The sequence below is a fragment of the Pocillopora damicornis genome, chromosome 3, assembly GCF_964200805.1.
Source record: "Pocillopora damicornis chromosome 3, jaPocDami1.2, whole genome shotgun sequence".
Classification (NCBI taxonomy): Eukaryota; Metazoa; Cnidaria; class Anthozoa; order Scleractinia; family Pocilloporidae; genus Pocillopora; species Pocillopora damicornis.
In genome coordinates, this window is record NC_142672.1 from 16,744,999 (window position 1) to 16,757,080 (window position 12,082).

General features: G+C 38.9%; 1 protein-coding gene across 2 annotated transcripts; it reads right to left on the reverse strand.

Moving 5' to 3' along the window:
* Nucleotides 1-49: 49 nt before the first annotated feature.
* LOC113675758 (NHL repeat-containing protein 2) lies at nt 50-11,782 on the reverse strand. Of its 2 annotated transcripts, XM_089198818.1 has the most exons (16): nt 11,703-11,782; nt 11,427-11,607; nt 9,020-9,194; nt 8,622-8,679; nt 8,365-8,445; nt 7,808-7,854; nt 7,246-7,282; nt 5,309-5,439; nt 4,734-4,770; nt 4,302-4,429; nt 3,441-3,477; nt 2,845-2,975; nt 2,292-2,325; nt 1,735-1,862; nt 1,317-1,380; nt 50-899 (listed from the first exon to the last, which is right to left on the reverse strand). In XM_089198818.1, the coding sequence occupies exons 2-16, from the start codon at nt 11,489-11,491 to the stop codon at nt 760-762; spliced, it is 1,293 nt and encodes a 430-aa protein (XP_089054944.1). In that variant the 5' UTR covers nt 11,492-11,607; nt 11,703-11,782; the 3' UTR covers nt 50-759. The 2 variants fall into 2 exon arrangements, with proteins under 2 accessions (XP_089054944.1, XP_089054943.1); XM_089198817.1 differs by lacking the exon at nt 11,703-11,782 and having other exon boundaries at nt 11,427-11,624.
* Between the last annotated feature and the right edge of the window lie 300 nt (nt 11,783-12,082).

The following is a 12,082-nucleotide window of genomic DNA, read 5'->3' on the forward strand; positions in this document are numbered from 1 at the left end:
ACTCGGAGAGGGACGGATTCGGAGACAGATCACGACTCATACAAAGAAGGAACCATTTCTTGAGTTTTATTTTCTCGTTCTTTATCTGATTTGTGCTATAAAAATTCAAAAAATGGGTCTTCTTCCTTAAACACAAAGGCTGTAACGTCTCAATCATTTGGCTCCGCTCTCAAAAAGTATAGAGAAACCTTCCACGAGCCCCCTTAAGCTATAGATTCAGCTGAGTCATAGTACCAGTGTAATAAGTTTAAACGATAACGAACAAATCTTCCCACTTCTCTTCGACACTGATCGTGCAAAAAGGCGAAGGGAGGCCTATGACGGTTTGCTAGAATGAAATTATGTTACAAATTAGAAATATGCCGGGTCGAAAACAAATTTTTAAAGTGCAATGTGCTCGTGTAGTATGTGCTAAAAAATGGCTTATCGATACATTATTATGGGTCGTGTAACACTCAATAACGTGAACTGAACGCAGTGTTAAAACTCAACAGTTTCCTTAATAATTATGAGATTTATAGTAAAACTTCTTGGTACGTCCCCTTGTTTTGATAATTTTGGGGTTTCAGTGCCCGCGTCCATCTAATAGAGGTAACCGTTGAATACAAAATTGTTTTACAGAACATAGGAAGAAATAAATCGGAACACAGCTGGTCTCTGCTTTTCACAGGGTGTAATCTTACTATAACTCTTAATTTAAACTAACTTAATTAATGCAGGTTTCACTGAAGGGCGAGAATTTCCAAAATTTTTAACTTACTAAAAATGTCTTTTCCTAAACAAATATCGCAAACTCCGTCGAAACCAGAGCGCGAGGATAAAAAGAACGATTACAGTCAAAAAGAAACATGCAAATAAATATGGCGTGTCTCTTGTCTTCCGAAGAGTCTGGATCAAACCTGAAACAAAGATTAAGTGACATGTATGAGAATAATAAGCCCAACAGTTTCGCCTTCCTTACTCTTAAATATTCACGAACACGTTTCCTTAAAAAATCTCAAACAAGGGTCGGCATTGATTTGCAAGCGAAATATTTGGTAAGTCATTGTCACTTTTTTTCTTATCGTACATATCTCAAAAGTAAAGGTTTACCAGTCTTTGTGTTTCCTTTTAGCTGATGACTATACGGATGAGTCTTGCTGTCATAATTCTATGTTTTAATACTGGTCGAAAGCAAACAAGTTCATCATCTTTATGTTTAGGCACTTTACTCTACTATCATTATTCTACGCTCCAGCAGAGAAAGTCTCCATTGACACTAAAAATATGTCAGGGAGTGGTTCACTGAAATTCAATCATTCCCCTAAATTTTTTACCTGATTTCTTGGGATCTACGACTGTTGTACCAACTGCAGTGATACTCCTCACCATGTGATTATACTGAAAAAGAACGAAAACTGACAAATTCCACGAAAAATTCTGTAAAGTTCAGTCATGCTACTAAAAAATTAAATCTACAGGCAACATTTTCAAGAGAACGCTCTATGAATGAGGTTGATCAACAAGCCCATTCGTTAAGTTCTCGGAATATCAAACAGTGAATTTGATTTTTCGAATGTCGACGTTTTGGTTCGCAACTGAAGTAGTAGGAAGTCCTTTCCAAATTTAATCCTCACCCTATGCCCTCTGAGCACAAAATTCTGTCTTGTTGACTATTTTAACCAACGTGATGAGCCCAGCAATCGCCTTCCAACTCGCAATTTTCTTGAGACACGCAGTATATGAATAGCTCACCTGGTCTGTAACGTATATAACTTTTCTTTTATTGTCAAACGTTAACCCAGTGGGATGAAAAAATCTCGCTTCCTTGCCGACTCCGTCTCTGAAGCCTTCAGTCCCGCCGGCCAGCGTCCTTACTTCACCTGTTGTTGAAAAGACAAACTTTACTAAAGATGATCGGAAAACTTAAATCGATTTGCGCACTGAAACAGTGTATTACGCTGTCATAACATACTATTTAAAGGCCTGCTTAAAAAAAATTTTCTGTTTAAAATATTCGTAAACATATAAAGAACGAAAAAAAATTTTTGTACTTAGGATCGCCAAATGTAAATAGCAACTGATGAAGATACAACCTTTACAACAGTTAATTCCACCGGCTACATAAAATATTGAGATAACAAAAAAATGGTCTTGTTTGCTCCAGAATCTGCAGAGCACAAACAAGTATTTCTTTATAAAACTAATAAATGAAAGCTACCAAAAAATATTGCATTCAGTTATTCGTATCTTTTGACCACACATGTGTTGCACACAGAGGTATGTAATTTAGAAGAACTAACATCGCTTACCTGCAGGGGTAACAATCCTTATGGCATGGCTATCCTAAAATGAATTTATGGGAAGGCTTGTCAGTTAAAAGGCAAAAAACTTTAGAATTAATGCTAACTTCGTTCGTTCAAGTATCAAGTCAAATCCAGACGCCTCTTAGAAACCAATTCTTTCCATCCTTTCTTCTTTTCCTCGATACGCTTATTTATCCACAGCTGTAAGTTTAGCAAAAAGCTAGCTAACGCTGGAAAACATTATTGTGTTGTCTTCTTGTTAACTCTTACATCACCTCTCTCCACTAAATACTAATGTAAATGAATGTTATGAACCACGTAATACACTGAGGGTGGAGGGGTATTAGCCTGCAGTGGAGAAGCATCCCACCCAGGAGGGTGGGGGGGGGGAGTATCATTTCTCCTTATCATAACATACTTCAGAAACTGGGATAAACTGCAGACGCTGTGTGAGTTAATCTAGTAGGCAGACTTAATTTATTTTTTCCTGTGTCCGTGAGCACAAATTAATTATCCTTTTATTGATTATTTACATAAGGGTTTCTTTATTGATACTTACAAACTCTGCAACATAGAGTAAATTAGAATCGGTGTCAAAGTACAACCCCTCAGGATAATTGAACCTCGCTTCTTTTCCAAAACCATCCTTAAATCCTTCTCTTCCCCCACCCGCCAGTGAAGTGACTTCACCTAACATGGGAATATTGATCCACAGTTTATAAGCGGAACAAAACAATACAGAGTTATCTGAGTATAACGAGAAGCGTTGATGAAAATTTTGAATGATGCACTTTAGATGGCAATACCAGTTACTCGCAACGCAAAGCAGAACACAATCGAACACGAAGATTGACAATTATAAACAAACACAAACAGACGTAAGAGAACTGCAGAAAACGGACACCAACGTAAGCTAAAGTATACTGAGGATGCAGATGAATGATTAATAAAGAAAAAAAAAAGCCCAAACAACGACATACGGGCCTGTACTACCCGGTAAACATATTTTCAAAGATATTTTATCTTACACAAGGACATATCTAGTAACAATATGAGTGAAGAAACACACCTATTTTTAGTCCACTAGAAAATTGTCTTTCTCCATATAGAGGGATATATTTGACGAGTACAATAAATCAGAATATATCATCTTACCACTATTTATGTCCACTGTTCGTATCATATGGTTATACTGTAAACAACAAGACAAGGAAAGTAAAAAGTACTTATAAAAAAACATCAATCAGCGAGCTGAGTAAGTTGGGAGGCAACGAAGACTACCACTTCCCGCTTCCTCGCTGCTTACTTAGTTTGTATCGTTTACAAGCCAGTCACTCGGTTACTTTAGACAAAGGCATAATTCTTTTTTTTTTTCACGATTATTTGAACCTCCGGATTTTAAGGGTGGAATCTCTACCTTCAGATTTTACGGGTGGAATCTTTACCTTCAGATTTTATAGGTGGAATCTTTACCTTCAGATTTTATGGGTGGAATCTATATCCTCAGATTTTATGGGTGGAAGCTCTACTTTCAGATTTTACGAGTGGACGCTCTACCTTTGGATTTTATGGGTGGAAACTCTACCTTCAGATTTTATGGGTGGACGCTCCACCGTCAGAGTTTATGGGTGGAGTCTCTACCTTCAGATTTTATGGGTGGAATCTCTACCTTCAGATTTTATGGGTGGACGCTCCACCGTCAGATTTTATGGGTGGACTCTCTACCTTTGGATTTTATGGGTTAAATCTTTACCTTCAGATTTTATGGGTGGAATCTCTGCCTTCAGATTTTATGGGTTAAATCTTTACCTTCAGATTTTATGGGTGGAATCTCTACCTTCAGATTTTATGGGTCAAATCTTTACTTTCAGATTTTATGGGTGGAAGTTCTACCATTGTAACACAGAGAACTCCCTGACGCATGAGATAAGCCCAGCAATGGGAGGCTGTATACAGGGTTCATAATTGGCGAGCGTCCTACAAACTGATGAGATCAGCTACATATTTATTTCTTACGTGATCAGCCACGTATAGTGTTCCAGTAAGCACATCAAGTGAGATGCCGGTTGGGTGATAAAATTTTGCATCTTTTCCGATGCCGTCCATTAATCCTTGACTACCACCTGCTATTGTTGTAACTTCTCCTGTTTAAATGAAAGAGGCTTGAGTGAGCTTAAATTAGGTTTCAAGCAGCCATAAATATCATGAACACACAGGCAGGCAGACTGTACGAGTATTAAATAATTAACAGCGCCCCCTTTTTTTTACCAACGACTCCACTCTAATCACCTAATCGACGCGTTAAAGGCAAGCCCCCTCCCAAAAAAGAAACCAACCGACACACAATAAATACATAAAATGAAAAGCGAGAAAGGTTTTTTTAAAGGTTAATGTTCTTTTAAACTAAAACACGTACCTCTGGAGGTCCCTATATCTCTATTAACTTACCGTTTGGTAATGAGATAATCCGTATTGCGTGATTATCCTGGCCGGTAAAAAAACATTACTATACATAAAAAGAGAATTCAGCAAAACATGAAACAAGGCTGTAAGATACCTGCATATGACGTTGAAGTATTTAAAATATGATGAAATCGCTCTGTATGTCTTTTATTTCCTGTGAGATGATATTTATCCACTGGTTCGTTATCCGCTAGTTATTTATAAAGCAACCAAGAAACCTCCTATAAAATGGAATCAGCAACGCCAGGCTTCTTAGAGTTAGTTCTCTCGCGATGAAGTCGAGCATTAAAATCTATCAATAAAATACAACTTGTATATTGTTCTAAATCATACCCTACTTCTATTCGTGGGGAAAAAAGGAAGATACATGAAAAATAAAACACTGAAATGTATCAAAATTATTTGGATGAAAGTGGATTATCAGCAGTTAATAATGTCACGATTCAAATAATTCGATAGTGTGATAAACTGAACGAAAACCTTCAGAGGAGAGGAGGGAAACTCAGAAATAATAAACCTTGTTTGACGTCTAGTGGAGTCTAACATGTGTAGTAACTGACCGTATCACTAAGGAACAGCCTCCTTTTCATGCTGTCCAATTCCAGTTGTTGAGGATTGGACATCATAGCTTTGAGTCCTACGTCATCAAGGAATCCAGACTCCCCTCTACCAGCAAATGTAATTACGTTAGCTGAAATAAAGAACTCAAGACTTAATCTAAGTCCCTTAATCTTAGAACGCGCAATGGTGAAAAGAACAAGCAAAAGAACTTTTGCAGGAGGACCACAGAAGTTTTAAAGCTGACCGAAAGATGTTATCACGTTGTCAGCACATGGCTCAATTTAATTCTCTTCACCTCCGTTTTGAGTTATTTAAAAATTAACACTTTGTTGGCGAATCAAGGGGGAATGTTGCTTGCACAAATCAAATCGCCACATTCAGGTATGTATCTCGCACCGATAAGATCACAGAAGTGGGGTGTACTTGCACCAATCAGTGTCATGCCTGTGTAAGTAGACAGAACGCGTCACGTGCGCGCACTGTTGTTTCTCATTTCGCCGAGTCAACCGTTGTTTTTTTTTTAGGAAAACGTACAAACGATTTTGTTAACCACTCGTATGATTACAGACCGAATTGGACTCCAATTACCATTATCAATTCTCACGTGCTCAGACGTGTTCTACCGATCAAATTCGCTTTTAGCTACCTTAGACTTCACCCTATCACGCATCAATTCCTTGTGAACAACCTTCATTTCATAACGTATTACGCATGCAAAGGGCAAAGTCCAGAAGGCGACAACCAATAAGGAGCCCACATTGTTACGCTTTGAAATTTGATACTTTTCTCTTCGTTCAATATATTTTCACTGGTTCGAAGAACAGAGACTGTAAATAATTTGGTTAATGGCTACTGGAGATAAACAGAGTTTCGGTTTGCTTTCCGGAGCAGAATTATAGAGAGAATATTTTTGAGGCAATTAGCTGCAACTGAATAATTCAAATTTTGTCTCTGACGAGGCAACGACATCAAGCATTGTCTTAGCCTGCGAGGAGGCCAATGTTAGGTCTCGTCACGCAACGGGGAAGAGAGCGTGTAAATAAATTACATGTTTGATTCAGATACCCGCCTAGCAGTGGTCGAAAATTAAACGCGATTACACGCAATCTTATAACCACGGGGTGCTGGGGTGAGGTTTCTTGAGGTTGTTGTTGCGCTTGCAATTAGAGAGTTTGAGCATAGACGTCCCAAGCTCGCATCTCGAGAAAGACGAAAGATTTATTCTTGGACATGTATGTATTTATTCATGAAAGCGTCACGCGTTGTGTTACGCGGTGTTAGGTTACGCGAGGAATCGTACACTTAATACGTTATAAGAAATAGTTGGGGGAAATATAAACGAAATATGATCGATTTCCAACGACAAATATTCGGAAATGTTCACATTTCGGAATATTTAGCGTTGTAAATCGACCATGCGACCAAGTGCAACAACAACCTCAAGAAACCCCACCCCAGCACCCCGGGGTTGTAAGATTGCACGTAAACGCGTTTTATTTTTCGACCACGGCTAGGCTGGTTACCTCACCTACCTGGGGTCCCCCACCTCCATGTAAACAGGCCCTTAAACTGGTCCATCCAAAAAAAACAAACTCTTGCATACGTTGCATGCCTATGTGTTATACTTGCTACAAAAATCCCTTGTCTCTTTGTTTTCCGTTAACTTTTAAAAGCGTAGAAAGTAAGGACCGGTTATTTACATCTAACCCAAACGACGGTTTTACGTCTCGGGATTCTCTATAAGAGGGTTGACACTGATCATTAAAATAAATATTCAGATAAAAATTTCGGCTAAATTGAAGATGGCTCAGAGCATGGTTTTGTCAAGCAACGGCTAAACTTTGTTTGAATAACTAGCCCTGAGATTTTGTCCATCCCAACTGGACCACAAAGGAAGGTTTAATAAGTGGCAAGAAAGTAGCCTCAGAAAACTCACCTGTGTTAATATCGACTTTTCTTATTCGGTCGTTTCCCTGTACAATAACGAAAGAAACGAGTACTTTAGACAACGAAATGAGTCAAAATACGGGAGTTCCAGACACGAAACATTTTCAACAACATCCAAGAATGACTTGTCTATTTTTGAGCGCTGGGAAAGAAAGCCAACTAGGATACGTGTTTATTTTTAAATCTCGTTTACGTTTTTTCGTTGACCGCCCACCGCTTTTCGTGATTTCATTACCGACATTGTCCAAAACTTACGGACTTTGTAAGTCCATTCCATTTAATTATTTTCCTTGCGCGGGATCAAATTTTATCTGCTCACGTGCGCTAACAGCCATTTAATAAATATGTTATTTTCTAGGCGGGAGGTCTGTATGGGTTCATCTATTTTTTTTTATTTCAAGGTTGTACGGCGTCATTACGCAATTATCCCAAGCGATTTCCTATTCACAAGGCCCAAAGTTTAAGTTTTCATGGCACATTGTGAGGAGGTGTTTTTCAGTCTTATGTAACATTGTTTGAGGGTGTGGAAAGAGATTGGATGCTAAACTCACGCTATCGGCAACATATAAAACTCTCTCGACTTTATCCATAACTATACCTGCAAGAGGAGAAAGCAATTTCGAACTCAATAATTACCCAATGGTTTCTCTGTATGAACATCGCGCACGAAACAACTCTCTATCCGAAAACAACAAATTTCCCTTTTGAGATCATTGTGGTTCTGAACTTTTCGTGAACGAAAAGAGGTCGAAGTCGAGGTCGAACACAACCACGTCTGGCTCCTTCTCTGATGTGAATATAAACTCGGTTTACTGTTTTCTGATAGTTAACAAGTTATGCTTAAAACTGTTTACGGGTGTTCTGTGGATGCTTAGACTCAAAAAAAGGTGTTGGCTCAAATTTAGGGATACGACACTGACCTTAAGTTAACGTCAAACTTCTGTGTGAGCACGTGACCATTTAATCTTAACCTACGTGAGCATAATTTAAGCAAACTCTCCAGCTATTAACATAAAGATTATTTTTTTAACAATCTCATATTTGGGCATAATAACCAATCCTTCATCTCCACTTTAACTACCTCATCTAGCTACTTTGTTTACATTACCTGACACGTGACGGAACTTAGCATTTTCACCGATCCCATCCTTGTATCCCTGAGCACTGCCGGCTAATGTCGTTACTCGGCCTGAAAAGATTAAAACTCTCCGATAAAAATAAAACTTAACAAAAGCTTGAAATCTTCAAGAATCCTCAGGTAATGTTGTACTAATCACCGCAGTAGAGAGAGATCCTGAAGTCTGAAATTCGATTTTTAATCCCAGTTGAAGTTCGGCTCCGAATGTTGAGGAAGACAATGCTTACCAGTCGTGACATTGATTTTCCTTAAACGATCATTGCTGTGGACCGTTTCGGGGCAGCCCTGTTAATAAGAGGAAGATTTAAAATTTTTGCATGAGAGGGAAGCTACAAATTTACGCATAATTTTAGTTTAATTTTTCGTTGTACTTTTGTCCTCCAACACCCTTGTTTGCAGCGAGAGAAATATTCTCGTTGAATGGAGTTTAGACATAATATTTTTGTGCCGCGCGAAAAGACTACTGTTTGGAATAAAATCGTAGTATTATGTTAATTTCAGTCATAAACTTAACTAAGCGTCATGCTCCTATATTCGTGCCAAGAAGTATTGATATGATCATTTAACACGCTTGGAAAAGGCTTTAATGCCTTTAAAAAACATGACTCTCAATACATCCACTTACACAGTCACCCACATAAAGTACATTGTCTTCCGCGTCGAAAACGATACCCCAAGGGTAATTAAACCTGGCCCCTGTTCCTATTCCGTCCATGGTGGGAGTCTGATAATCCAAACAGTCTGCCGTACCCCCGTGATGGGCTCTCCCGCCCCCGGCCACCGTAATAACAACACCTGTGGTAGGGAGGACGGAAAAGGGTTGTGTAATCGAAAGCAATGCACGAAAGTGACTCACTGCGAAAGACTGTAAGAAATCCTGTAATACTAGACAAGTAAGCTATCGATTAAACATCAAGCCCTAAGGGTTGCAAAAATTAATGGTTCATAAAATCCAACGATCTTCAATGAATCTGATGTAACAATGAAGTATGTTTTGTGACGATAGTTTTTCGTGCACAACTGAACTCTCGCGGATGGCACAACAACAGTGGAGAAAAATGGCTCGGTAGAGACAACTCGGCAGCGGGGATGGAAACTCGTCACGATTTCCTGGTACACGGCGATCTACTTCAAACGAGCTTTTACGGACGTCAAGTATATGAAAGCGTTTTGGTTCCACAGTAGACTTTATTACTAGGTCAGGCCATCAACTGACAAGGCCCCTAGCGTACACAACCAATGTAATCAAGCGTACACAATCAATGTAATCGGCAGGCAGTCGTCTATGTAATCGAAAAAGCTTAACGAAGTCAGTAATTGTTTAAATATGAACTGGTGTGAGGTTCTATTGTTCTCTAAATCTACCATACATCCCGTAGTGGGAGACACACTACGAAAACGAAGATCCTTACTGAAATCTTGAATTCTGAACTTGGCACGTCTGTAACTCGTTACTGAATGTTTTAATAGTAGAGCCCCATGGAGCTTTCGATTTAATAGACATGACATGCATATGGAAGATGCGTTGCGTGACGCTTTAAGCGCTAGAGGTAAAGATAACTTTACATAAGATAACTGTCAAGGAGAATATATGGAATTCATATATTCCATCAACTAAAATAGGATAACTGTATTGGTTTGATTTTAATTGCGTTTCCTTAGCTCTTTTTTTTAAGTAAAGCAAATATATTAAGCGAATCAAAGAATGCGATGACATTTTTTACCAGCAGCAAAACACACAGGACAAAGCTGGCATAATAGGCTTTGTATTTAATGTTAAATACCTACGAGAAGCTTTAAAGTGCCGTCTTCAAATTTACGGTGCACGCGGTTTCTTCCACGTGGCGTGCGTGGCCCAAAAGCTTCCCGTTTTTGTAGGAAGACAGCCCACTGATGGATCAGTTTGCAAGTAATGTGTCTTCGTTTTCATGATGGTTTTCGTTTTCGTAGGGGGTCTTCGTTTTCGTAATGGGTCTTCGTTTTCGTAACTACCTCAAAAATTATGCATTTCGAGGAGATTCGGAGGCAACAGTGAGTATGTGTCAATGGTGAACTATGGGTTGAAGTATGTTTCTAGAGGATTAATATTGTGTTGCCTAACGGAATCTCCTCAGTAAGAATTATAGCTTTGGACACGTTGTTCAATTAAGTAGTAGGATTTGTTGGAGTCTGCTGGTTAAATTATATCGTAATAAAGACCGTACGGCTGCCAAGCACATAACCACAGCCTCTACATCTGGGCCCGACGAGTAAATCCAGTTTAGTTGCTATAGAACACTGTATTACATTACGCCGTTGCGTGACATAAACTGGCAACTATAATGTAAGTCGATATCAAGTCAATTCAACTATGACTCAAAACCCAGCGTCTGAAAGAATAAAATATATGATCTCGTGTAGTAATCGTGTTATGCCTTGAACCACGTTTTGTTATCATCATCTCTTTGAAGGAGTCTCAGCAAATACTATCGTACCGACTCCATGGTTCCCAGGTTGGAGAGCTAATATTTCTTAAGCAAAGGTTGTTGACAACAATAACCTGAGGGGTAAAATTTCCGCACAGCCCCATCCTACATTATGCATTCAGTTCTTGAACAGAGAAAACAATGACAAAAACAATACATTTCCGTTGGGAAAACAGATTTGTTTTACAATAGTATGGGGCTGTGCAGAAACTTTATCACCTGAGGGAACTGCGTAATAACAAAATCAGTCTAAGCGTTGCTTACCGAATAATTCAGACATCGCTCACGAAAGATCAGGGTAAAATTTCCGCGTAGCCCCATACTACATTATGCATTCAGTTCTTGAATAGAGAAAACAATGACAAAAACAATACATTTCCATTGGGAAAACAGATTTGTTTTACAATAGTATGGGGCTGTACGGAAACTTTACCAAGATCAGAACTTTAGAAATAATGAGCAACCCGGCTTGGCTATTGAGTTGTGTGAATTTTTTTTGTCTTGTTTGAGCAACAGATGTGAAATCACAATGATCAACAGCGCTATGAGGCTAAATACTTGCCTGAGTTATCCGCACACCATGATCTGTGGAGGAGAACTACGGTTAATATCAGTCGTCTAAAAATCGCCATCTTGTTGGTTTGAAGCTTTGCATAACGTAACGAAGCGTCACTTTGTTATGCATGCAAAGCAAAGCTGTTATTAATCCCTAGGGACCATGTACGTGTCATCACGTCAAAATGGTAATCTGGTTGAATGAAGAGAGGGAGTAAGTTTCTAAGGAAACTGTGGTGCTGCGTCGGTAGGAGAATATAACAGGGTAATTTCGTGTTATCAACTGACTTGAAATCATAAATTGGCCACCGTAAAGAGTTTAAAGGCTGTCGTTTCGAGCGTTTGCCCTTCGTCAGAGCGATTGGGTTTGTATGCAGAAAATGAAGCTACGCTATTGGTGGGAATACGGTGACTAGAAAACGAGACTAAATTAACGAATACAGAAGAGCGCTGCACCGGTAACGCAGAGGTCATCGGTTCAAATCCCGTACGAACCTGAATATTTTTAAGGCCTTTTTTCAACAACTAGTTTAGTAGTGTTCTTAACTGTGAGGATCGCTTCTATATTCATTTCTTCAACGGCAGTGCACATATGTGATTTTCATATATTTAAAGTAACGAATAAATTAGTGGAATGAAAAGCGCTCGTTGATACTGTGGGGATAAAG

Coding starts and splice junctions, on each gene's coding strand:
- LOC113675758 (XM_089198818.1), bottom strand. CDS start 11,491: ATGGCGATTTTTAGACGACTGATATTAACCGTAGTTCTCCTCCACAGA. Junction 7,855..8,364: donor TAAGTTCCGTCACGTGTCAG/GTAATGTAAACA, acceptor CTCCTCTTGCAG/GTATAGTTATGGATAAAGTC. Junction 5,440..7,245: donor AAAAGTCGATATTAACACAG/GTGAGTTTTCTG, acceptor TCTTTATTTCAG/CTAACGTAATTACATTTGCT.